A 23,869-nucleotide genomic window follows, 5' to 3' on the forward strand; every position below is an offset into this window, starting at 1 on the left:
GCAAGCAGAAGATAATTGAGTTGTGTGAGGAGCAAGAGGCTGATCACAATAAAGAGTAAATTCTGAAGAAATCAACTTTTATGTATTATATTAATGATCCATTTAGATCGGTTCCTGGCTTCAGTAGCTTTCTGCTACAAATATTTTAGATTTTTTTCATATTTTTTTCTATGACAAACTGGCACCATTAGAAACAGTTGCAAACCAAATGTGCTTCAAAAACAAATGAAAGTTGCTGGATTATTAGCAGTCATTGTGAAATGCTAACAGAGGGAAAATGGTCATTTCATTGGCAAAACTGGCATAACACACATAAACTGTATTTTATGGCTACTTGACGCTGATAATGTTGACATCATCTGCAGCCTACAACATGTATTTTGGTCCATTTCTGTTTTGGCGATGAGAAGTCAACACTGCATCCAATTAAATATGAATGTATAGAGTGAGGAATATAAATATGTACACAACTCTTGACATTAATCTGATTTTTAACAAGTTTACTAAATGACAGTCACTGGCTTGACAATACTGAATGAAAAATACTGATTTTACACAGATTTTACAGTAAGGTTACGGTATGCTGCCAACAAGCAGTGTCACAAACATAGTCTAAAAAAACCCGGAGTTGCCCCCAGCAGAGGCACACACCCTTTGCTCTTGTTTATTGAGAGAGAAAGCTTATATACTGTAGATTTGCTGAAGTTTAATAAATAAGGTCAACTTATAATATATAAAACAATATAAACATTTATATGCTACATGCATATCATATAATTTAAAGTAATAATTTATATAGCAAAGAGATGCAGATTTATGTTCTTCCTATTTTCCTTGACAATGCGCACACACAGGAGGTGTCTATTCTTATCCATCTCCAGCCTACCAGTTTATTGTTTTCTGAAGTCAGTGCTCTAACGTAAGTTTGGGATGTCTTGCATTGGGAGTTCCAGTGCTTGTCGTCAATGCCGCGGCAGCCATTTTTTACAGGCTTGGCTTCTTTACACCTCGTTTCATAAAAGTATTGCTTAACTGGAGAGTTGCCTGTTTTAATTTCTCCCAGAACAGTTACCTGGTGTCCTCTAATGTCGATCGCAGAGGATTTGTCCGTGACCCATAAACTTTCACTGTCACAAACGGAATATTCCCCTCGGTGGCTCTTGTGCTCTGCGTACCTTTTCCGCCGGGAGGTTCTGTTCACCACCACCGAATTTCCAATATAATCCTCCATGAGGTACAGTGGCGGCGGTTCCAGCGGCGTGTTGTCACTCAAGAGGACTCGGGGAGAGTTGTAGCGTCTCTGCTGCCTTAAGAGGTCTGTATCCATTGAGATAACTGGCTGGAAGTCTGATTTCACATTGTCATCTTCATCTATGTCATGCTGAGTGTCTGCTTTCTGCACCGTGTTTTGATAATTTTCCTTAATATCTACCATCTGCTTAGAAAGCTTGTTTTTCAAAATGTCTGCCTGGATGAGTTTAATAATAAGAGAATTTATTGAATCTTCTGGCAAACTCCTTTGATCCATGTTGGTAGACTGGATGCCACGAAGATAAGTGAGAAATATCACATAAAACAAGATGGACATCACCTTGTTCACCTGTAAGATCTGCAAAGAAACAGACAGTCAACATAAAAACAATTAATAGGGAAGTTTACTAGAGGCTGTAAACATGAAAATTTGGATCTGTTTTTATAACATCTGCACTTTACAGATACAGATAGGCTATGTGTTTCTTTGACAATATTATGTTGTTATACTTTATAATGAGTGCAACTCTTTTCTGACTTTTTTTTTCAGTGTTTTATCTACATTTAATGCACTTTTCAGGATGACCTTACTTTTCCTCTTTCCATGCATAGTAGCTTATATGTCAGTTAGGTCCTTTTCTCTACAGAAGTAGGTACCTCTTGGGATAGTATGTCCCAGTCTTGGCAGCAGAGGCCAGCCAAGTAACTTTCACAGAGTCTATTCTACAGAGTGGTTTAGTTTCAAAATTGCACGATTATACAGAGTAGCAGACTATGGTGTAAAGTGAAGAAGTTCTGACTTTGCTAAGTGTTGTCAAGTTTCGTGTGTTGAGATCTCTTGGATCCATCAAATTCCTGTTCATCAGATGGCTTGTGTTTAACTTTACCCTAAGAGCATCATCACACAGTAGGAAACAAATACTGTGTTTCAATAGCTCTTTCTCTCTCTTTCTCTCTCTGGTGCTATAAGGAAAAGTATTGAAGGAAAAGGATGCAGTCAAGCAGCAAAGTGGGGTTTCTTATGTTTTGAACTTCCGAAAGCAGTGGTTAGGCTTCTCTAATCAAGTGGGAAATTCAGACAGATCCACAGGCCGTTTTGTGCTGCTTGCTTGCAGGGTTGGGGCCCGGGTTTTTGCCGGTTTTAATGAAGTTCCTTCATTATATTTATATAAAGTGGAATTAAACTCGCAGTAGTTAGAAATGTTCAAAGACAGATGGAGGACACCTCCCCTCTCCTCCCCCTCCCCTCCCCCTCCCCCCCCCCCCCCCCCAAAAAAAAAAGGAAGAATCTTGTTCCTAAAGTTCAAAATGAACTGAAGATCAAGATTTAAACTGGACTTAAAATTGTGCTTCGTCTCTGTAGTGTACTTTGCCATGCACTGCTCCATATGGATTCTTGTAGTGTCCTTGTAATTCTAGCTTCTGAGCATGTTCTAGAAGCTCATTTGTCGTTTCTTTTTCAATCTTTCTGTCATCCTGTTTGCACAGTTGAGAACTGTGAGCATCCATCCAAGGAGGTGCTTTTCTCCTTGTGGATACCTGTATATTTTGTATTTGCACTTATATTTAAACAAAATTAATTTTCAGTGTAAAATACTAAAGCACAGAAGATTCACTTCGAAGCACACCTATTTTATAAAATTGTTGTACAACTTGTGAATTGAAGGAGAAAATATTAAACTCATGTTAGAGAATTCTCATACCACGTGGTAAAACCTGGCTGTAGTACTGCTTCGAGTGACTCAGAACAGTCTTGAACTTGATTCTCCTGCACTGCAAACGTATCCACCATGTGTCAGATCACTAGTACTCTGGGATGGAGGCACAGAGTTACGGAACAGATGGAGTTGGAAGGATCCTCAGGAGATCATCTAGTCCAATCTCACTGCTCAAAGCAGGGTCAGCTATAACAGCTTGCACAGGGCTGTTCCCAGTCAGGTTTTGAATATTTCCATCGATGGAGACTACACAACCCCTCTAGGCAACCTGCTCCAGTGTTTGACCACCCTCACAGTAAATAAATAAATAAATAAATAGAAATATCTCATGTTTCAGTAGTATTTCCTATACCCCATTTGTGCCTGTTGCCTCTTGTCCTTTCATGGGACACCCCTGAGAAGAGCGTGGCTCGACCTTTTTTACCCCCTCCCATCAGGTATTTCTACACGCCGATAAGATCCCCCTGAGGCTTCTCTTCTCCAGGCTGAACAGCCCCTGCTCTCTCAGCCGCTCCTCATATGACAGATGCCCCAGTCCCTTAATCATCTTCGTGGAGTCACTCCTGTATGTCCCTGATTCTCCTGTACTGGGGAGCCCAGAACTGGACCCAGCACTCCAGATGTGGCCTCACCCATGCTGAGTTGAGGGGAAGGATCGACCTGCTGGTGACACCCTAGGTACTCTGTGTTTTTCCCAGAAGAACTTGCAGAAATATCAGACCTCTTGACCAGAAAATTTTCCACTGCAAAAAAATCACCATTTTCTGTTTAAAAATGCAAACCATTTTCTGTATAATAAGGCCAAAAAAAAAAAGAAAAACAAAAACAAAAACAAAACTTTTACTGGAGAATCCTCTATCCACTCTAAGTAAAACTCCTTTTAGCAACAGTGTGTCCCCACTTCATAGTTTGGAACTGCAGCAAAATCAGAGCTACCCTCTGTGGATGTGTGATCTGTCCTTTTATGGACAAGAAATGTGTTTTCTCCATTCTCAGTTTGTCACAGTATGAGTTCACCTAAATCTAGACTGTTGCTTGCAGCAATGTTATGCTTTGGAAAAAAAGAATATCTAAGATTTTCAGTTACCATACAATTACTGTCATACCTAAGTAAATACTAACTTAATGTAGATGGATCTCAGAGCCCAGACCATATAAAAAGACCTCTTCCTGTGCAATTTGGTCTTCCCTCAGTTAATTATTTGCTTTTAAAAACAGTAAAAATATTATAAAACAGACGTCACTCAGCAGATTTCTTACAGCACTCAGAAGAGCTAACCCACACACAGTATGACACACAAGTCCATAGGATGGTGAGCAAAGCTCTGACAACGCTTAACCCAAAAGCTGAAGGAATTATTCATGCCAGCGTGCAGCTGCATGCAATCACTGTTCTGCTTAGTTTCAAAACTAAGTGGCACTAGCAAAATACACAAGTTAGAGCAGGTGATGAGGTGGGAAAAGTAAGACTGGAGTTCCTGCAGACTCTCTTTAATGTCATGCTGCACACAAGGAAGGGCTAGGGACCTCAGAATTAGAGCAGTTCAAATAAGCTCTAGTTTTCTTGTCCATGGAGGAATCCTGTTAATGGAAAAAAAATGTTTAAAAGTATTTTTCTGAACCTAATGTAAAATGTCTTGTGGATTTGGTGGGAAGGGTGTTAAACCACTCCAAAATTTGACTTGTAGTTTGATTTGTGCTCTGCAAATTATTTGCTGCAAAAGTAAAAATGTTTCAGAACCAAGTTTGGAAAGTAAATGCAAATGCTTAGTAAGATTACAGTTTTCAGGGAGTTCTTCCAAGACAGTTCACCTACAAGGTTCATAAGTGGTGTGTTCAGAAATTCCAGTCCATGACTCGAAATTGTCAGGCTGCCCCTGAAGTCCAGCACCTCAGAATATGCCTAAGGCATTATTCTAGCTAGCAGAAATGGGCGTCATTAGGAAACTGCAGCTAGTTTATGGCCTTGGCTTTATTTTGAGTATAAGACACATTAAAAGTGTAGGGTTTGTAGGGCTGGGCAATATTGCATCTGATAAATGGCTCTTTGCCCAAACTGAAACTTTGTGCCTGTCTAAATTGAAGGTAATCTGCAATTTGTACCATTTTTTGTGTGTTAAATCAATAAAAAGGAGAGGAAAATGTAAAAACATTAAAATGTTTATGTTTTCATATTTTCAAAGCAAATAATTCTGATATTTCTGGACATGCTTCAAAAGTTACACAATGCAATTCGCAAAACAGAAAAAATGCTTACTCAATATAGGCCAGTGCGTAAATTACCTATAGAGGAGACTTGCATTCAGAGGCAAGATTTCAACAGAGGTATCCTGCCTAAGAGAAAACTGGCTTAACCTCCAGGCTCCTGGGGTACAGGCTTGTATGGACCTTAGAAGAAGCTACACCAGCACAAATAGCAATAGTTCTTTCTTCAGCCTTTTGGAGAACGATATAAAAATCCACCCCTCCCCCCCCCCAATTTAGTCCTTCACATGAATTTTTATGTTCTCTCATTACAAATTCTTAAAATTAAAATGATGCATTTCAGGTAGAAAGACAGATTTTGTTCAGGCAACCCTTTTTCTAGTTAGCTGATGACTGTGAGATATTTATGTTGTTCTTCAAGGTATTTCTTGAAATTTTCGAAATGTAAATCCCTGAAAATGTTCATTTTAGCTGTCTTTGTGGACTCTTTGTGGTCAAGTAAGTGTGATGAATGGTCCTGGAAATGGACACAGTACTATTTACACTCCTACAGGACGTACAGACTAGATTATTTGGGGCCTGGGTCCCAAACAGGCATAGGCAAGCATTTCCATGGTGACCTCAGAATAAAAGCACAGCCCAGCAGCATGCTCCCTAGTCCCGTATCAGCTGAATGAATGTTATTAGATGCAAATAGAGAAGACCATAATCGGTTACTGCTTCCACTTCATTTCTGCCTGATATCTGATTGTGTTAGACTATTAATGCTGGTACCCGAGCTCAGTTTCTGTTCCATGGGCTGTCCGGTCAGCTGTGACACACAGCCTAGTCAACATTAAGGTGTATGAAGGCATATGACTTAAATGGCTTTTCAATATATATTGGATATAATGACAAATCCATTTGAATGAGCATAAACATCTTTTTTACTACATACCTGTCCTAGAAGTCATGTGTTGTAGAACAGTTCATATAGTGTGAATCCAGCAGAATTAATCTAGCACCTTCTCTGCATTCACATCAAAAAGTATCCCTTGTTGACCTATCAGTTCATGACGAACTCGTCATTTGACTGAGGACTCAATAGTGGCTGGACATAATGGTAGACTACTCGTCTCACTTTGTGCCCATGCCACGAAGAGTAGGCAGCTACCTAGGGTGGGCATAAGCAGCCTGACACAGTCTTGCTGCTGCGATATCCACCCTGTTTTCCGTCTCTCTCCTCCTGTATATCCCAATTCCTTTTCTATTCCATATCTTGAGAGTTCAGCAAGGGCTGCTGACATATTCCAGAAAGTTGTTTTCCTTCAGCCACTGAGAAGCTTTGGGCCAGCTCTTCTATTGTGCTGTGCTATTCTGTGTGCCCTTCTAGATGTTGGGACGCACCTTGGATGCTCTGAGCTCTTGCTAGAGGTAATTAAAAAGTGGGTGGGGAGCACACGGCTCAAATCGGCCTTTAAATGTGCTCAAAAACACTACTACGTGCAATTTGGTAAAGCGCTGGACATTGAGGTAGGAAGACATGTTAGTCACTTTGAGTTGGTCCCTTTGCATAGTGCTAGTGCCCCCTTATTCAGAGATACTATCCTGGCTTTCAAAAGTGATTGCAAACATAGCAACAGAAGCAAAGAAGATCCTTAAAGGAACAAGGAGTAGAACCAAGTAACAATTAGGTATTTTGAATTGTCCAGAGGATTTGTTGGAGCACATGTCACAGTATGGCAGGAAACCCAGTATATTCTGGCAATACAGAGTTGGCTGCTAATTTGCACTAAACGGGTTTGACTTAGAGATTGCTCATATTTGTGGCACAGCAGGTAAAAGCAAGCGCCATAGAAAAGAAAAGCTCATGCATTGCAAAGTTGTTTCATCTTTCAACTGTCGCCTAGCTTTACTCTATTTTATTGGTTTGTATTACTGCCTATGACTGTGGTGTTAGCAGAGTATTAATGCTGTCTAATCTAGGTGTCTCAGGGAAGGCCTAAATTTAGAAGTAAATAAGCTTACTTATTGCTTCCATCAATAAATTAAATCCCCAACAGACTGGCAAATCACTTTCTGCTCTTTTCAGACTCAACACTTTATATAGTGTTGGAAAGCTTTGTTTAGTTTTGTTTTGTTTGTGGTGATTTAAAAAAGAAATCCGTATTGCTTTATTTTGATCAGTCTCTGAACAGTCTACACAGCTGAATACTGAAGTGTCATTTAATATGTTCTGTGAAAATAATGAAATCCTAGTACTGTGAGATACTGCCTAAGTATTTACTTTTAAGTCATTGCTAAGAGGAACTGCAATAGAAGGAAAAGTGACTGGTGAATTTTACATTCAGCATTGTAATACTTGACATGATTTATGCAAGTCAGCTTGAAGTATTTGGCACTTTCTGCAAAATTTAAGAGCAGCTTTTGTTCTTCAGACTGAGCAACTAATGATCATTTGTGGTGGCTGACAGCTTATTCAGGCTTTTGCCAAAGACGACATTGTAATTATTGTCATTGCTTGCTAAGCACTGTTTTCACAAACTCACAGAAAGCAACAAGTAGCAGACTACCCTGTTGATTCTTTCATCCTAATAACCACGTTGAGAAGAAATGCAGCCCTTCCCCTCTGTGCTTAGGGGGACAGTGAAAAAGTACAGAACAAGAAAAATGTCACTGCATTCTGAATATTCAGTAAAATGGGAGTATGAAATAGTTGCATAAGAAAATTTGCACTGTATTCCAGAATAGTAATCGACTATTTGTACAATATGTGCCTGTAGAAGGATTTATTAAGGTAGATTGCTGCAGAGTACTGAATGCCCCTAGAGACGCTATGACCCTCCTGAACATTCCACTTCTCTAGATACGGAAATTTCAACACATACAGATTGAAGCTAAAGCTTTCACAAGAGCCCACTAAGAGGCCGAAGAATTCAGAGACAAAATCAAGTGGGACTGACTTATAGCAGCTTTAAGTGTTAACCCTCCCATCCTCAGGGCCAACCAAACTGTAAGTTAGAGTGAAGGAATTTGAAACTAGTGCATTCCTCTTGCAGATGGGCTGGGGAGTGCAGCTACACACCGTATCTGAGGATGAGGCCACCAAAGTTTCTTAATCTCAGCAGCAGGTCAGTTGCTTTTAATCATGCATTACTCAAGGCTATTTTCAAAAAGAAGACACATCGGAGGGCTGAGCCGCCATAGCCTCCAGTGAATGGTGTATACCTAATCTCTTATGGAAATGGAGTTCAGCCTACTGAGTCGCTGACATTTCCTTTTCCTCTTTAAATGACTGGCTGAGCAAAGCACAGCAAGACAGCTGTTCACCCAAGTACGCAAAACTCATCTGCACTTCGAACCAATCTACAATGCTATTTATGATTACCACTGTGACCATGACCTTACTAGTCATTGAGGAAAGCTTTCCCGACTGGTGACATCTTTCTGAGGGACAGTTTTGTGATAATACATCTGCTGCGAGGAGCAATCTGTTTTCTGAACAGTTAAATGCGCTGTGTAGAACCACAGCAGTATTGGGTCATTTCAGACACAGCTGATTGCAACGGCATGTGTGTGTCTACATTTGATCTTTCCACAAATGTATCTTTTTGGAGATCAAAATGCGATCGCCTTACACATACCTGCCCGTTTCCAAGAGAAAGGTCAGGAGCAGTTCCTTGGTGCTTACCTCACTACTTGGAACAGCAGCTGCTTCTCACACCTTGTGCAAAGTTAATTCTGTTAGGTTTTGGCCCTGCACCTTCCTCCCCCGCCACCGACATCGTCTGGAGTTCAGGGCACTCGAGACCCCCCTGGAGGCATTTGACACTCCCCAGCATCCTCTAGCAATCCCATCGAGGGACTCGACTATTAATAATGTCCGGTACAATATCAACCATACTAGCTACATCCCCAGGTCTATAATCAACTACAGAAGTAGGCAGGATTTTCTCAGCCACAACTAGGTCTTTTTCTGTTCGAATTCCTTTCCTCACTTTTGTGACGTGATATTTACACCTGTCTGTCTCTGCCCCGACTGCTGTGGTATAATTTTGCATTGACCCGTTGACCAATTAATCTGTGTATTGAGAAGGTCAGAACAAGGGTTTGGGAGGCTGGGATCGTGATCTGTTGGAAGAGTTTGGTCAAGTCAAAATCTTCATTCATTAATTTGCACATCTGCAAAGTAAGGTACTCTGTGGAATGGTGTTGGGGTTTTATTACTCCAGATATAAGCCCTGACATCCTTTGCTTTCTCCCTCAAAGAGCTGGCTGTTGTTGCCCTGCTAAGAGACCAAAAGTAAAGATTTCTTCTCTCCACACAATAACACTGCAGTATGATGCCCTGCATGCTGCATGGGAGATGGCTGTCTGTTTTGAGAGTAACGAGGCATCTTAACAAATATATTTCCATAAATGTTCTCAGTGTAAATCAACCTCTGTTTTCTTTTGCCATTCTCACGTCACGGATATGTGAGCACTCCATAAGCATTTATCTTGGTTAATACTGACAAAGTAGGAGGGCTGCCATTGTCCCCATTTTAAAGAGCAGAAACTGGAATACACAGAATTCAGGTATGTTTGCAAGGTCATACAGGTATTCTGCTGCAAGTTGGGGTTTTCATGTTGCACTGGCTGGATCAAGAAAGTCCATCTGTAATGCTGCATAGAAGGTTGATTTATCAAAGACAAGCATGAAATGCAAGGAAATAAAAACAATGCCCTCTGAGATGAGCAGTCAGCTGCATCTTAGTCATGACAAAGAATTAAAGCCATAATTGGGTAAACAATTTCCACAAAAGCTAAAGTATTTCTACATATTATTCACTGTGTAGCTCTGAAAACTGTCCAAAGTAACAAGAAATCTAAAGGTCATATCCTTAGCCAAATCAATAAATTCCAATGACTTGACTAGGCCTGTGCTAATTTTACAAAAACAGAAGATTTGCCCAGAGCTTTGCACTTGCTTTTTTTTTTTTTTTTTTTTTTTTTTTTTTTGAGAAGGCATTTGCAAACAGAAGAATAGAAAATGCCAGAACTAAAACATGGCAGTGGATATTTTAAGCTGATAAACTGTTTGTGTGTTAGTTAATCTTTTCATTACCATTTGTTAATAGTGGCAGGGCCAAGAAGCAAACAAATTAAATTTGCAGCTGAATTTGGAGGGGATGCAAACAGCAGTGAGCAAAGAGAAATACAATCTCTGCTGGGGACATGGAGACATTAAATATTGGCAGAAAATTACAAAATGAAAGTCAAAGTAGAAATTACAAGCTCTCGTGGTGGGGGAATAGTTGTATTGAGCAATGATATACAGAGGGGAAAATAAATTTAGAAAGGAGCAATACCTGATCAGACCCAGGAATGATGTAAAAATTTGGAAAGGTCCAGTATTTAATAAATGCAAATACTGCGGCATTGCACTGCCGAGCTAGGAAGGAATTGCCGCTTTTTGTAGCACAGCAGAAAAATTGGGAAAGCTGCTTGAAAGTTGGAAGGTATTGTCATACAAAAAAGAAAATTAGGAAAGAGCAGCAAAAGTGACTAGAAGTGTTGTATAACTGACCTTTGAGGAAATTGCCTTGAACGTGCAAGCCTTTGCTATGAGCTGGCAGAAAGAGCATGACAGAAAACCCAGTGCGAAGTTCTGGAAAGCGTAAACATTGGTGAAAGAGAGCATTCACTTTGGGGTGGGGCAAAGGAGTGCAATCAGGAAAAATGGGATTAAACTAAGGAAAGGGAAGTTAGGCTGATCATCAAAAGGAGTTTTCAAGCTCTGCAAGATGTTTGTAACAAGCCCAAAGCCACACCAAAGAGGCCTGGTTTCATGTTTCGTTGCAGCCCTGAAACTCCATCTATGTCTTTTTTTAAAACAGTTTGAAGATCCATTAACCTTTCAAGTCAACCTGGACCTACTTTGGCTCAACCAGGGCTGATTAATTGTTTTGTATTAAAGTCAGGCAGTAGCTTCAGTTCCTCTTTTTTTCATCAGAGACATGCTTTGAGGGCTTAAGCCCTCCAAAATTAAAGCTGAGAGCAGTCTTCCAGATGAAACTCACTTCTTTCAGCTCCCCACAATTCTGGGGGGTTCAAGCCTGGCCTCTGGATATAGCAGAGGCATGGCTGGAAAGAGCAAGGGAAGCCATGGAAAGGGTTAAGGTGAAGCGGTCCACATTTATAACAGATTGCTCTCGTCATTCTATTTTTAAATGCCAAAGTTGGGTTTTGTTTAACTTGGTAGTAGGAGGAGAAAGGGAAGCACCTCTCAGATTATCAGAATTTTGCCCCTCTTCTGCTAGGCTATGAAAGAGCAGCCTTCTAGAGACCCTGTGATGTAGGATGGTCTGCTGTGTTTTTACATTTACATTTCCACTGGACAACTCATTTTGTAGGAAACAAATTGAGTAGAAAATAATTGAGAGATTTTTAAAATGCTAATTTTTTTTAGTTTTTCTGATGTTAGGAAAATCCAGAGGGAAACTGTTTCAAACTGTGAATTTCAAGATAATTATTTTACTGGGTTTTACACTGAAAACAAAAAGGTTTCTATTTTGCTTTGGCTCAGAAACTGAAAACTTTCTCTTCCATCTTTTTTAATATCTCCAAGTTTTTTTTTCTTTTATGAAGTAAGGAAAACAGTGAAATCAAGCAAGCAAACGGAAGAAAACAAGGGTTACAGCTTCAAAAATATTAGAGTCTCATTATGAAAAATCTTGCATCCCTAAACCTGGTTTATGGGTACAGACAGAACTCACACCCACAAGGAAACAGAAATATGGTAATAGGGAATCCTAGTTAGAAATGAAATGAGCTTTTGTTTGGTTAGAATTCTAAAAAACCCTGAAGTCAACCTGAGATATTTCTGTTGGGAAAAAAAGCATTTCTTTGGTTTCTGACAGCTCTACCGTGACCCTTGAATACAGACGTTTGCCTTGAGAGTAGGACTGGTGTTAAGGCAACACTGCTTCTTACAACGCCCAAATTTTTAAGGCACCATTTGCTCAGAAGGAAGAGCACGGCTGCTTGAGAGTTTTCCCCAAGCACTGGGTATCAGCCTTGCTGTGCCTCCACACGCAATGCACTGCCACCCCGGTAAGCACCATTTCATTTCATCCAAAACTGCACCTGTGTTTGCTTTGCAAAAGCCGATGACTCCAGGTTTCTTTAAAGCCGTACAGAAATACATCCATGGCCACTTCGTGAATCAAAGTTTGCTTTCTGAATTGCCTCTCCCTGTTCCTCAAAGGTTTACAAACCTCCAAATAGGAAAGTCTTGCTAGGCTTGCAGGTGAAAAGTATCTGGTGCAGAGTTCTCAAGAACAGGACGCCAGGTCTGATCCAAACACTTTAAAACCACCAATAGGACCTCACTGAATTCAGCATGAATTGGACAAAGCTTTTGCACAGTCAGGGAGGTGGGGGAATGACAATGTGAGTAGAGACAGTTGATGTTTGATCCTTACTTTATCATACACGTGGCATGCGACTCAATTGTTCGCATCAGGACCATAGTGAGAAATTAGCATTACAGTATATAATTAATACGTTTTCCATGGTCTTTGCACAGGTGCAGTAGCTTGCCTGCAACCAGCTTAAAATTATATTTTTAAAGTTATTCTTGGAGAAAAGGAGTCTTTTATTTCTGATAAAATACTAGGTAGTGGTTTTGGGCAAAATGTAAGGCTCGAAGTTTGCTTCTTTGCAAAAACTGTAAGCCTTTAGATTAAAAAGAGCTTGTACGCCTAAAAGCCTGTCTATTCTGACAAGCTAAATAAGCTGGCCTAATATGAGAGATCACCTCTCCCAACAACCTTGCCCAGTTTTACACTGTGAAATCATGATGAGTCTCTTAGAACTGCTCCCAGCTGCACAGTGAGACCCCTGAATCCTTAGGGAGAAGAGCTCACAAATATAATGTATGCCCATGAAAGACTTGCGCTTTTTCCATTGCATCTGAATCTTTAAAAAAGCCATTGCCCATTTGGAGGAAAAAAGTCATTCTACTAATTGGCATTACTTTATAGCAAATTGTTTACATGTAGGCCTGTCCTGAGGGTAAAGACTGTTCCAGTAAATCTAGCTACTCTGCATTTTTTTCCTTGTAAAAATTTGCCTGAAGTGGAACTTTGCTTGTGAGTCCCCTAGTTCATCAATGTTCATGTGGATAAAATTTCCAGTATGCAGTTCTCCCCGAGACACAGAAGTTTTCTAATTTTAACTCTCAGTTAACACTTTGCTTTGAGTTCAACTATATTTAGGGGTTAATGCTCGAGGATGGTGAGAGTATTCTTGTCCCAGTCTAGCGGAGTGTATGATTTTTAAGCTTGTGAGTTGCCCCACTGAAACACAGATTGCTCACCCGTTAAGCTCATGGTTGAATGCTCTGCTAAACTACATCCAAAGTGCCTGCTAATTTGCAGAATTGAGCCCTCCCTTCCAAAGTCAAAGGGTGATCTCTGTGTTCTCCTATTGTGCTAATGCAAACTCTGCACCTCTGCCAGGTCCAAAAGTCGTCTGAAAACTGCCTTGGGTTTTGGAAACCACAGTATTTTTCTTATCTTTCAATCCAGATGCCATTTTGCTCTTGAGACACAATGCCTCCCCCCATCTTGCTTGCCAAAAATCTTTGAAAGAAGAATTTTAAAACTGGGAGTACTTTAACACATGCTGTCTTGCGCCAGGCATATGATCTCCAGATATTTGATAGAAAAGCAAGGTTCTAAACTGGTCATGGGAAGGAAACAAGCAAGATGTACAGCAGCTAGCCTTGCCTCTCCTTATACAGTCAATAACTAGTATGCCTTTTTTGAAAATTGCTTCTTACTGAAGAAATTCTGGTTATGAAAAATTTTATCTATTGCAGGGCAGGAATAAAGTAACTGTCAGGGTATGGGAACTAGGAATAGAAACAGTAATTTTTTGAACAGGCTTTTGTTCACTTCTCGTCATATGCACACTTTATACATTTCATGAAAGAATCCTACTGACATCTGATCACCACAAAGGTTAGTAACAGCAGCGGATAAATGGCTCGCAGGTTAGATACGAGCTATGGAGATGCTGCTGCAGGAGTTTACTCCTTTTGTAAGAGATCAGGTGTTCACTAATGTTAGAGGCAAGAAATCATGCTTGAACACACAACCCGCACTGCAAGAGTGGATGCTGTGAGTGCATGAGAACTAACAGAGGGTGAGAGAAGGCTGCTAGCAGTTTAGCTGCAGGCATGGCAATGCTGCAGCATGCAGCTTTTTTTCATAATTAAGAATGGCTTTGGTGACCAAATGCTTTTGCTGTTGTTTTACAGTTTGGAAACTAAAGCCCAGACAGGTTATGTGACTTTTCCAAGGTTATGCAAGCCCAAAGTCAAGTGAGAAGAAAATGGGGGAGCGGGTATTCAGACCTTCCTCTCGTGAGGTCTAGCCTGTGGTTGCTTCTACCCACTGGACCAGCCTCCTCCTTCAGGTTCTTCCCAACACTCTGCTGGCCCCAGCCAAAGACCATTGAGTCAGTTGGCCAAAATCAGAAGTACTTCCATACCATATTTCTTCCTATTGAAGCAGTAGAAAAGGGAAACAGTCCTTACTCTAGTGAAGTCAGAAGTAACTGGGAAGCAAGCAGAGGGAGGGAAAAGGATGTGGGAAACATTGCCAAAGGTGTCCATGGCTGGCTCATGCAGAAGATCTCAGGTGCCTTGAGGAATTAAGAATAACTTGGAATCAGCCTTAAAAAAGGAGCAGGCCAATGTAAATCGGCTGTAACGGTTCAGTAGTTTTCCCCAGGAACCAACAAAACAATCAAGGGAGAGATTTTTAATTCTGCACATAGGAAAAGCCTGGTCTTAAACTTCAATTTGCACAGTAGAAATCCCTGATTAAAAAGGAGCCAAATGCTGTTGTGCTTCAGGAAATGGGAGAATTAGGGATGCTTACTTTGGACGACGGTGTAACTTTACAGTGTAGCCTATACAAGGGGAGATGCACAGCTGCATCTCCCCAGGAGCAGAGTACAGAATATATTGTAAGTCAGAGTCACAGTTCCTTCCTATCTTCCCTCCACCACCACACGCACTCCCTTTGCTCTGCTACAAGAGTCAATTACTTCATCCTTCTCTTTTTTCCCCCCTTTTTTTTTTTTTTTTTTTTTTTTTTCGTGGAGCAGTTTACTCTCCCATGCTCCCAGCCAGCTACTCTGGCTAGTGAGGAAGCAGAATGGGGTGAAGCTTGGGCTCTCTGCACTTCTGTCAGCTTAACACCCTTTCTCCACCCACCTCCTCTCAGCAGGGAGTATTGGGTGAGCAGGCAGAATTGCACTGAGCAAGCTGAACAGTCATGGGAGGAAAGCCGGGGGGAGAGGGAGCGACATGCCTCTTTCCCTCTTATATTCCTCTCTGACTAGGTACTGGCCCTTGGCAGTATGTGGTGAGTTTAACCTAGCAAGCGAGTTCTGTGCAGATTCCAAGTTAAAGGCCCATGTTAAAATGATTCAGGATATTACCAGTGCTAGAAAACGGGGGAGCATGTTCACTGAAACCTGTGAAAGACCAGCTTCTTCCTAACCTGATCTCAGCCTGTTACTAGAAAATATGGAAAGAAGCCCATTGCAAAAACAAAACAAAGCAATCACATCCTTAGGAACTTTGGGGAGGCAAACATATGGGGAAACTCTTTACTAAAGGTGAGAGGTCAGTCAACATCTTGGGATAACTGGATGTAGAGGGGATAATAAGTTCTCAGGCCTTTTTGACAATGGGAACACAAAGAGCTTTGCTGAGCTACGAGCGGGAGTAGAGGGCTTTTCCAATGGAAGGCAACTTTTCCTGTGGCTGGCACTGGTGGGAAGCCTACACATACTCAGGACATAACTCCTGAGCCCTCCCAGAAAAAAAGCAAAAGCACGCACATACCTCTTTTCTGTCCCATGCTCCCATCATCTCACCCTAAACCTACAGCTCTGCGCTGAAAGCACGTCAAGCCTCAGACATGTCTTCCTTGACCATGTCATGAAGGCCTTTCTTGTTAGCGTACATATGGGGGTACAGTTTGTGATTTCAAACTTCCAGTATAGCTTCAATTAAGATACAGGTGAGTGGAAAGCAGAAGAGAACCTGGCAGGTCAAGACTGGGGGATTCAAATCGTCTGGACTATGGGACTCAAGTGCATGTACAGAGGTTGGATTTACAAGCAAAATACTGTGCTAGAGTTATTTAGAAAAGATAAGACACATATTTTGGGACTGCTAGAAATTAAGGAAAATTGCAAAGAACATTTTTTCCCATTTTAAATTATTAAATGGTGTTATGCTTGGAGGCAATTGTGTATATGCAACTCTTAAAAATTAAAGCTCGAGGCCAAATTCTGCTTTTGGTCACGCAGAAAGCAGGCGACTGTAGACTGAGTTGCATATAACTGAGGTCATAATCTGGCATAGTGTCTGAGCTGGCTCGGTTTTCTGTTAAGTTAGTGTCAGTACTGGTAAGCTGTTATGAGGAAATCCAACAGGGAATGGGTCAGGTGTTAATGCTCACAATCAACATGATTCCAAATAAATTGGAGGAATTTAAGAAACTATGCTGTGTCTTCTGATTAAGTTGCTTGTTTAGACTTAAAATAACTCTATTGACTTGAGTGTGCTACTTCAGATTTACTTTGGTACAAGTTAGAAGAAAATGTGACTCTGTGTTTAGAAGATCTTTCCACGTCAGATCTCTAACAAAAGTGAAGGAAGGAAGAATAAGGAAATTTCTGAACAACAAGGTAGTAAAACCAAACTATCTTCTTGTCCTCTTCTCTGTTTTCTATCAACAAGCTGAAACTAAGATCGTCATTTCTCCAAACTCTTTCCTTTCCCTTAGATTTGGGGAAAATACGAATCTATGCTGTGAAACTTGGGATTCATCTGTTTTGCTGGTTCAGATAGTCTACAGCTATGTGAAAGGAAGGAAATAATATTACTGCAAGAAACGGGGCTAGTTCGTCTACATTCTAATGAAAGAAATACCTTAAAATGCAAGTATCATTCCACAAAAATATATTGTAATTTCACTGCCTGCTTCCTAACCTGCAATTTTTGGCAGTGGAAAAGAGAGTTTTATTCACAGTATAAAAACAATGGTCTCTAAATTTTCTTCTATTTGTTTCTAACTGGAGAGAAATTTTCATACTACAGTAAGGTCTTAGGTTCAAGATTTGAAATTAAAGTTCTGGATTAATTTTCAATATTTTCCTTCAGTTGCAGTTCCAAAACCCCACAGTTGCATTAAGGGATTTAAACCCCTCACATCACTGAGAGTTAACTTTAAAACCTTTCCAGTATGCACACTGAAGGCAAATATCCATCTTGCCTCTCTGTGCTGAGTTGTCTAAATGGTATGCTTTGTGTTTGGTGAGGTAAATCTGCAACACTGAGAATGAGCCATTCTGAGGCTGTGATTGAAATCTGGTTTCTCCTACAGGTTGGAAAGGTTGAGACGAAAGGCTGCAATTTTGGACTGTTTTTGGCTTTTCTCTTTTTCTCTTTAGTTTAGTCCTTGCATCTGTCTTAAAACATTACATTACAGGTTGATGCTCGATATACAGTAATCAAAAAAAGCACTGTACCTCTTTAGGCCAATGTGTAAGGCAGGAGACAGTATCTGAGATACCTAGCAGGGAGGCTGAGTAAGAACTTGTTCAAGGAACTCAAGTACAGCAGGATAGGACCAGCAGTACTATCACAAATTGTCTCATGACTTGTTCTGGTGATTGCTTGCCGTTGTCTAATTCTAGACAGACTAAGCCATGAGAACATTTTCAGGACATGAAGTTTTTCCAGATATGTAAAAAAGAAGTAAAGTGCCCATTTTGTACTAAAATATCTTCACACTCATAAAAAACTTCTAGTGAAAGAAAAAGAGAATACAAAGAATGAAGTTTTTAAACCATTACACATTGACAGAAAATACATAGCCATTAAGATTTTATTACCTCTTGTCCTTTATATTCTGGGAAGGCGAAATTGCAGCCCTTCTAATGAAAACAAAACAAACTAAATCCCACAAACACCACAGTTAGGAAGGGGGGGGGAGAATAATAATTAATGCTTATCATGATTTCCCTTCAGAATGGAGATAATGGTTGACTACCCTAAATAAATACATAAATAAATAGGAACTGTATTCCTTTTGAAGCTTCCATGGTTGGAAATTTCCTTATGCAGTTCCCTGTCGTTTTCTTTCTTGAAAACATTCATGCTCCTTGCTTTAGTTACTCTTTAGGGTAACATGTTCCATATGTCACATAGCCTTTGTATGAAATAGTTTAGACTAAATTCTCCTTTCATCCCCGTGACCTAATTTTAAGGTCTTACTGCTGTGGAGGACTAATCTGGATCAATTTGATCAGACCCTCCTATTTTATAAATGTCATTTAACTCACCACAACTTTTTTCCCCTTTCCATAACAATAAGCCCAACCAAGTCTTTCTTTGTAAGTGTTGCTATTATAAAATCCCTTAAATTCTACATCTAATTGAACAGTGCTCTCTGACTCAGTTCATTATTATACTACTTGCTTTCATTCGAGTGAATTTTTAAAGTAATGCAACACAGAAGCTTATTATCTTCTTTTTTCTTGGTTGCTGTTCTCTGGACTAGATGCCAAAGAGGATTTTTTTTGTTAACAGTGGCTTCCCAAGTATTTTTCTATGCTTTGCATACAACATAAATTTCTTCCTGGGCAAATACTTCCTTTGATACTTTTTTCTTGGAATAAATTGCATTTAACATCTTCACAAGCATTATTTTCTTTATGCCTTCCCATCAGGCTTCTGTGTAAGAAACATATACACTTAAAAATTGTCCAGACTGTTCAGTTCACTAGCTAAGCCAAAAATTCTCACTGTGGACTCTTGATGTTCCCTGTGCCTCTCCTCTTTCTCTAACACTAGTTTAGACTTGGGGAAACTCCACTGCAGCTAATACAATTAACCTTGTGCAAACCAAGCATAAGTGACAAAAAAGGGGCCTCCTCTCTTTCTGATTCTGTTCTCCCAATATTCACATTCTTCAAACATTCAAATCTATAATCCTGACACCATGTCTTTTCAGTAGGTTAATCTGTTTGCCATCAGTTTAGCTTGTGCTTGTTCTACTGGTGGAAAAAGAAGATCAAAGAAACAGTTTCAAAATGGACCACATAGAAAAGTTGTACCAGTTCAACTATGAAATTTTGACCAAGCCCGTCTCAAAGATGCACTGTTCTATAGCAGGATCAGTCAGGGCCTGCACTGCTTCTTGACTTCAACACAGCCATATATGTGGGCAGAAGAGTCTCTGAATCTGCCCAGGCCAAAATGGATTTGTACTGCTTTAGTCTGCTTTGCTTGTGGAAGGTTGCTGGACCTATCCATGATCATGCCTGTGGTGGTTGTTGCCTACAAGGAGTACTGCACTGATGGTTGACTACCCGGCAAACACTCATCTGTAGACCCAGGCCAGATCTACACTAGAGTTTTTCCTTTTTTAAAAAAAATAAAAATCTCTGTCAAACTAGCTCTACCTGTACAGCACTGACACAGACATGCTGCTGCAAAGTCCTTGTGTTGTATAGCTTGTGCTTGGGAAAGGGCATGGCTCTGTTGGTAGCTAAATCCTTTTTCTTGTCATGTGCTGTCATCCTATTCGAGATCTTCGTTGGCAGAGGGAACTGGCAGAATTGTGGCTCTAGGCAACCCCTTCTGTTCTCCTCAACTTTATAAAACTCGTGATTTGGTGTCTTTATAGTATTTACTTTCAAGATATTCCCATGAAGCTGAACTGTCCTCCAATCGTTCCTGTTTTGCAGGTGAAAAACTGTCTGACAAAGAATCGAGCTGACCTGCCTGAGGCCTGCAGGAGGCCTGTGGTGTGTCAGAGAGTTGGACTGAAATGAGCAAATGTAAGCAGTAGCCAGAGCAGCTTCGGGGTTGGGACCTGCTGAGATATTGCACATTGATCTCTCGGTGGCTAAAGTCAGTCTGCAGTAGTACACTTCCTTACTGTAGCTTAGTGTCTTGTAGTTGGATTCCTTTGTCTCCTAAAAAGTAAAACCACAACTGAAGTTTGGATGTTCTTAACTTTCTATGCTGTGTGGATTGTCTGGTACCAAAGTCTCCAAGTTTCTCTCTCTTGGCTGAACTTCCCTCAGTGGGAGCACAAACATAGCACTCCCATCTTTTCTCTCTGGCCGTCTGTTTCCATGACCTTTGTAAAAGCCAAACACCTTAAGGTCCTCTCTCAACAATGGCCAAGTTCAAAACTTATTGAGGGGGGACTTATGAAGAGACACAAAGAATGTATCACTACATAAGCCTCATGTATGACAAAGATTGCTGGAAATTGGGCGAGATGGGCTATGTGTTGCTAAGACATGGAGAAACACTTCTGGGTTTTGCCCTGTTATCATTGCCACAGCCTCTGGGTCTCTGTAGCACACAACTGTTATTTCATACTCTCTGCCACGGCCCCAGTTCCTCCTGATGTCTACTCCATCAATAGTCCTGTGCAACAGTAGAAAATGTTCCTCTCTGCCATCTCTGCAGAATGGCTTCCAGAGGGAGGGATAGGAGCTGCAAAACATAGGCCTCTCTTCCCATGTTGTTAAGAAGGTAATTTCTGACTCCAGAGAAGTTCCTGAAAACTTTAGTCCAGGTGGGCAAAGGAAGTCAGGCTTTGAATGCAGAAAATTTAGCAAATTTGCAGGGAACAGTTGAGGAATATATGTCTACTCCAGTACTTGAGCTGATATATAGTCCCTTAGAGCTCTGCAAAGCTGATATGATGTTATTTAAGGTGTACAGAAGAAATTGGTGTTAGGATCTTAGTTACTTGTATTGGAGTTTTTCTGGTAGTGAGAGCGCAGCAGTCTGACATCCCCTCAAACGTGATTTCATATAAACCACTTCGGTAATGTTCAGGAATAATGCTCTCTGGCATAAATAAAGATCAAGAAGCCAAAGTTTATGTCAGGATCTCAGTTTTGAACTCAGCATGCCATGGTACAGGGATCCTGTGCTTTGATTTAGCACTTTAATTCCAGCTTGAATTGTGTAATAATCAGAACCTGCACAAATTGCTTCTTGGGTATTTCTGTTCTTTAACATTACCTTGATTTGTTTCTATAGGACATTTGATTCAAAGCCCTTCATGAAGAGCTGAGAAATCCTCTCTTCACACTCAATAGAAATGTCTACTACTGCAGGACCCTGTCAGCCTGTTTAAGCCTAGAAAAAAAGCTTACTTCACTGACAAGTCTTCTTTAATATGAAGAATAGAATATGCATTTGAAATACAAGAAAATTTCAAAAAATCCCACCAAATTAAAGTGCAGTCACATACTCTGCTGATGAGAGAGTGTAGGAACCGATATTGAGTAGAATTGTACACAGAGAAGGAAACAAGATTAAATACATACAACAAATAAACAAAGTGAGTGGCAATTTCTTCTTAAAGCTAAATCTTAGGATCACAATAGGTCAAAATCTTTAAATCACTGGAGCATGTTTCAGTTACAAAGATGAAACAAAATGGGGTTTGAAGTACTGTTTAAAACTGAGAAGAGGAATCCCAAAAGCTGAGGGAGTCTCAAAGAGTTAAAAGTTATGAATTTGGCAAGAAAAAATGTGAGTCCATGTCAAAAAGTTTACAAGCTGACCATCTGAAAATATTTTGGGTTCAACAGATCAAAACAGCTTGTTTGATTTGAGCTTTAAAAGAAATAAACAAACAAAAAATATGTTTAGAAACACAAATTGTTTAATTGTTTGAAGTGAATAGGCTCTTCTTCCACATGGTTTGAATTTAATTGATTGGACTTTCCTGATTCAAAACCTTTCCAGGATTTTGGAAAGACTGGGATGTATGGTGTGGTTGTTCCAAAGTGAGAATCTCATCTGATTGCTAGATACTAGCAAGTCAATGACCTGAAGGATAATATCATTACAGTGGAATCATAAGAACTAACAATATTGTCCAAAGGATGTGAGGGACAAGTATTTAAAAGCCTTGGCAGGCCTTTTTGTCTGACAATACAGGCATCTGAATTTCAGCTAGGTGGCCAGATCTTCTGTAGCACAGCATCACTGACTAGTGTCATTACTCTGGTTTGCATCACTGCTAGGATCTGGCCTTTAACTGAAAATGTTCCAATGCTTTGTGAAACGATATCATTCAGTGAAAAAAAAACAACACAAAACCTTGGTTCTCAGCACGTGTCATGCAGGAATTGCTTTATGGTTTGATGCCAGTGCACTTTTTCACCAGTTCTGAGACTGACAAATCTACTTCTTCATGAGAAATTGAAAAAAAAAATCTCTCCTCTCCACCCTTCTACCCATCTTTGCTCTTCTCCCAGCTGTCATCAGCGTGTACAGTCTGAGTAAGCAAAAATTATATATTTACAAGTACAGCTCACTGCTGTGTTTGCTGGTATAGACTGCCCGAGGGCATGTCTGCGAATTGAGCACCCAGCTACATACATAAATATATCCCCTTCTCTTGTCAGCCTTTCCCCTCCCCTGCCTTGTTTTCTTAAGCCACGTGTTAAATCTTTTCTGTTGGATTCCGAGCTTTGTGGGATAGAGACTGATGTCTTACTTCATGCCTGTACGTGAGCTCTGTCAGACCTTGAGCACTCAGCAGGAGGCACCTATCATTCCCAAGCAGGGAAGGCCAAACCTCCCGTCTTTATCAAACGCCGCTGTGGCCTCTCTCCTGCTCCGTGAACCTACACGCTGGATTAACTGAGGTCACGGAGCGGGAGAAACGTCATGTGCCTGCGTTGCAGCTGAGTATTTCACCTCACGGAGTTGCGTGTGAAAGCAGCCTTACGAGAATCGATTTTATTTTCAGCTGCAGCCTCGTGCTGTGGCCCTTCTCCTGACTGGACATGTGCCCATCGGACAATCCCAGAGCATCTTGGTTGCCTGCCAGCCCCAGATGCCAGAAGCATGTCCCCGCTTCCTCTCCCCTTACACGATGAAGTCTGCGGGGTCTCATTCACTACAACTCCGAAAAGTTGCGTCTTACGCAGTCTTGGGGCGGTGAGGCCAGGTCCTGATGAAGGCCTCCAGATGTCATTGCAATAGCAATAATAATTAAAAATCTACCATAACTAACTGAACAATGTACAATAAAGTTAAAATCTGGTTTTCATACAGTTTCAGAAAAATGCTACAAACATCTATGGTCTTATCAGAACTCGGCTTCAGCATCGTGCAGACTATATTTGTGGCTTTCCGAATGCTCATGGCTTCAAGTACTGCTGAGGCCAAAAGAAAGCTGACGGTTCCTGGAAATTTTCCACGATTTCTTCTCAGTGTTCAACTAGTCAGAAAGGAGTGTCTGGTGGTTAAGGTCAATAACCTGTGTTCAGTTCCTAACTCCACTGGGAATTGCCTTTGTAAGCTTGGGAAAGACATTAAGGACTTGTTTACGCTGCTAAAATTAACTTCATTTTTTTTACTGTATCACTACTGATGAACGTGTAGCTGCCACAATATTATACCAGTAAAGACAAAACATGTTAGCTTTAGTCTGAGATGTATTTGCTGAAGCTGACTCTTAGCAGCACAGTTGAAGTTTTTTGTTTGTTTTGCCTTCATTGTAGTTTTCACCTTGGGTAGCTAGAGTGCATTTAGTGGTTCTGAAGTAAAAGCAGAATGCAGCTTTCTAAAGGTATTTTTCTACCTGTGAAATGGG

General features: G+C 40.5%; 1 protein-coding gene across 1 annotated transcript in view; it reads right to left on the reverse strand.

Annotated features, from left to right (window-relative positions):
* Positions 1 to 526: 526 nt before the first annotated feature.
* The window catches only part of NTF3 (neurotrophin 3), a 53,994-nt gene continuing 30,651 nt past the window's right edge, over positions 527 to 23,869 (reverse strand). The window contains exon 2 of the mRNA XM_049821762.1: positions 527 to 1,609. Coding sequence (XP_049677719.1) covers positions 815 to 1,609 — 795 coding nt within the window. The 3' untranslated portion in view covers positions 527 to 814. The remainder of the gene's footprint in view (positions 1,610 to 23,869) is intronic.

Source organism: Accipiter gentilis, chromosome 18, assembly GCF_929443795.1.
Source record: "Accipiter gentilis chromosome 18, bAccGen1.1, whole genome shotgun sequence".
Lineage (NCBI taxonomy): Eukaryota > Metazoa > Chordata > Aves > Accipitriformes > Accipitridae > Astur > Astur gentilis.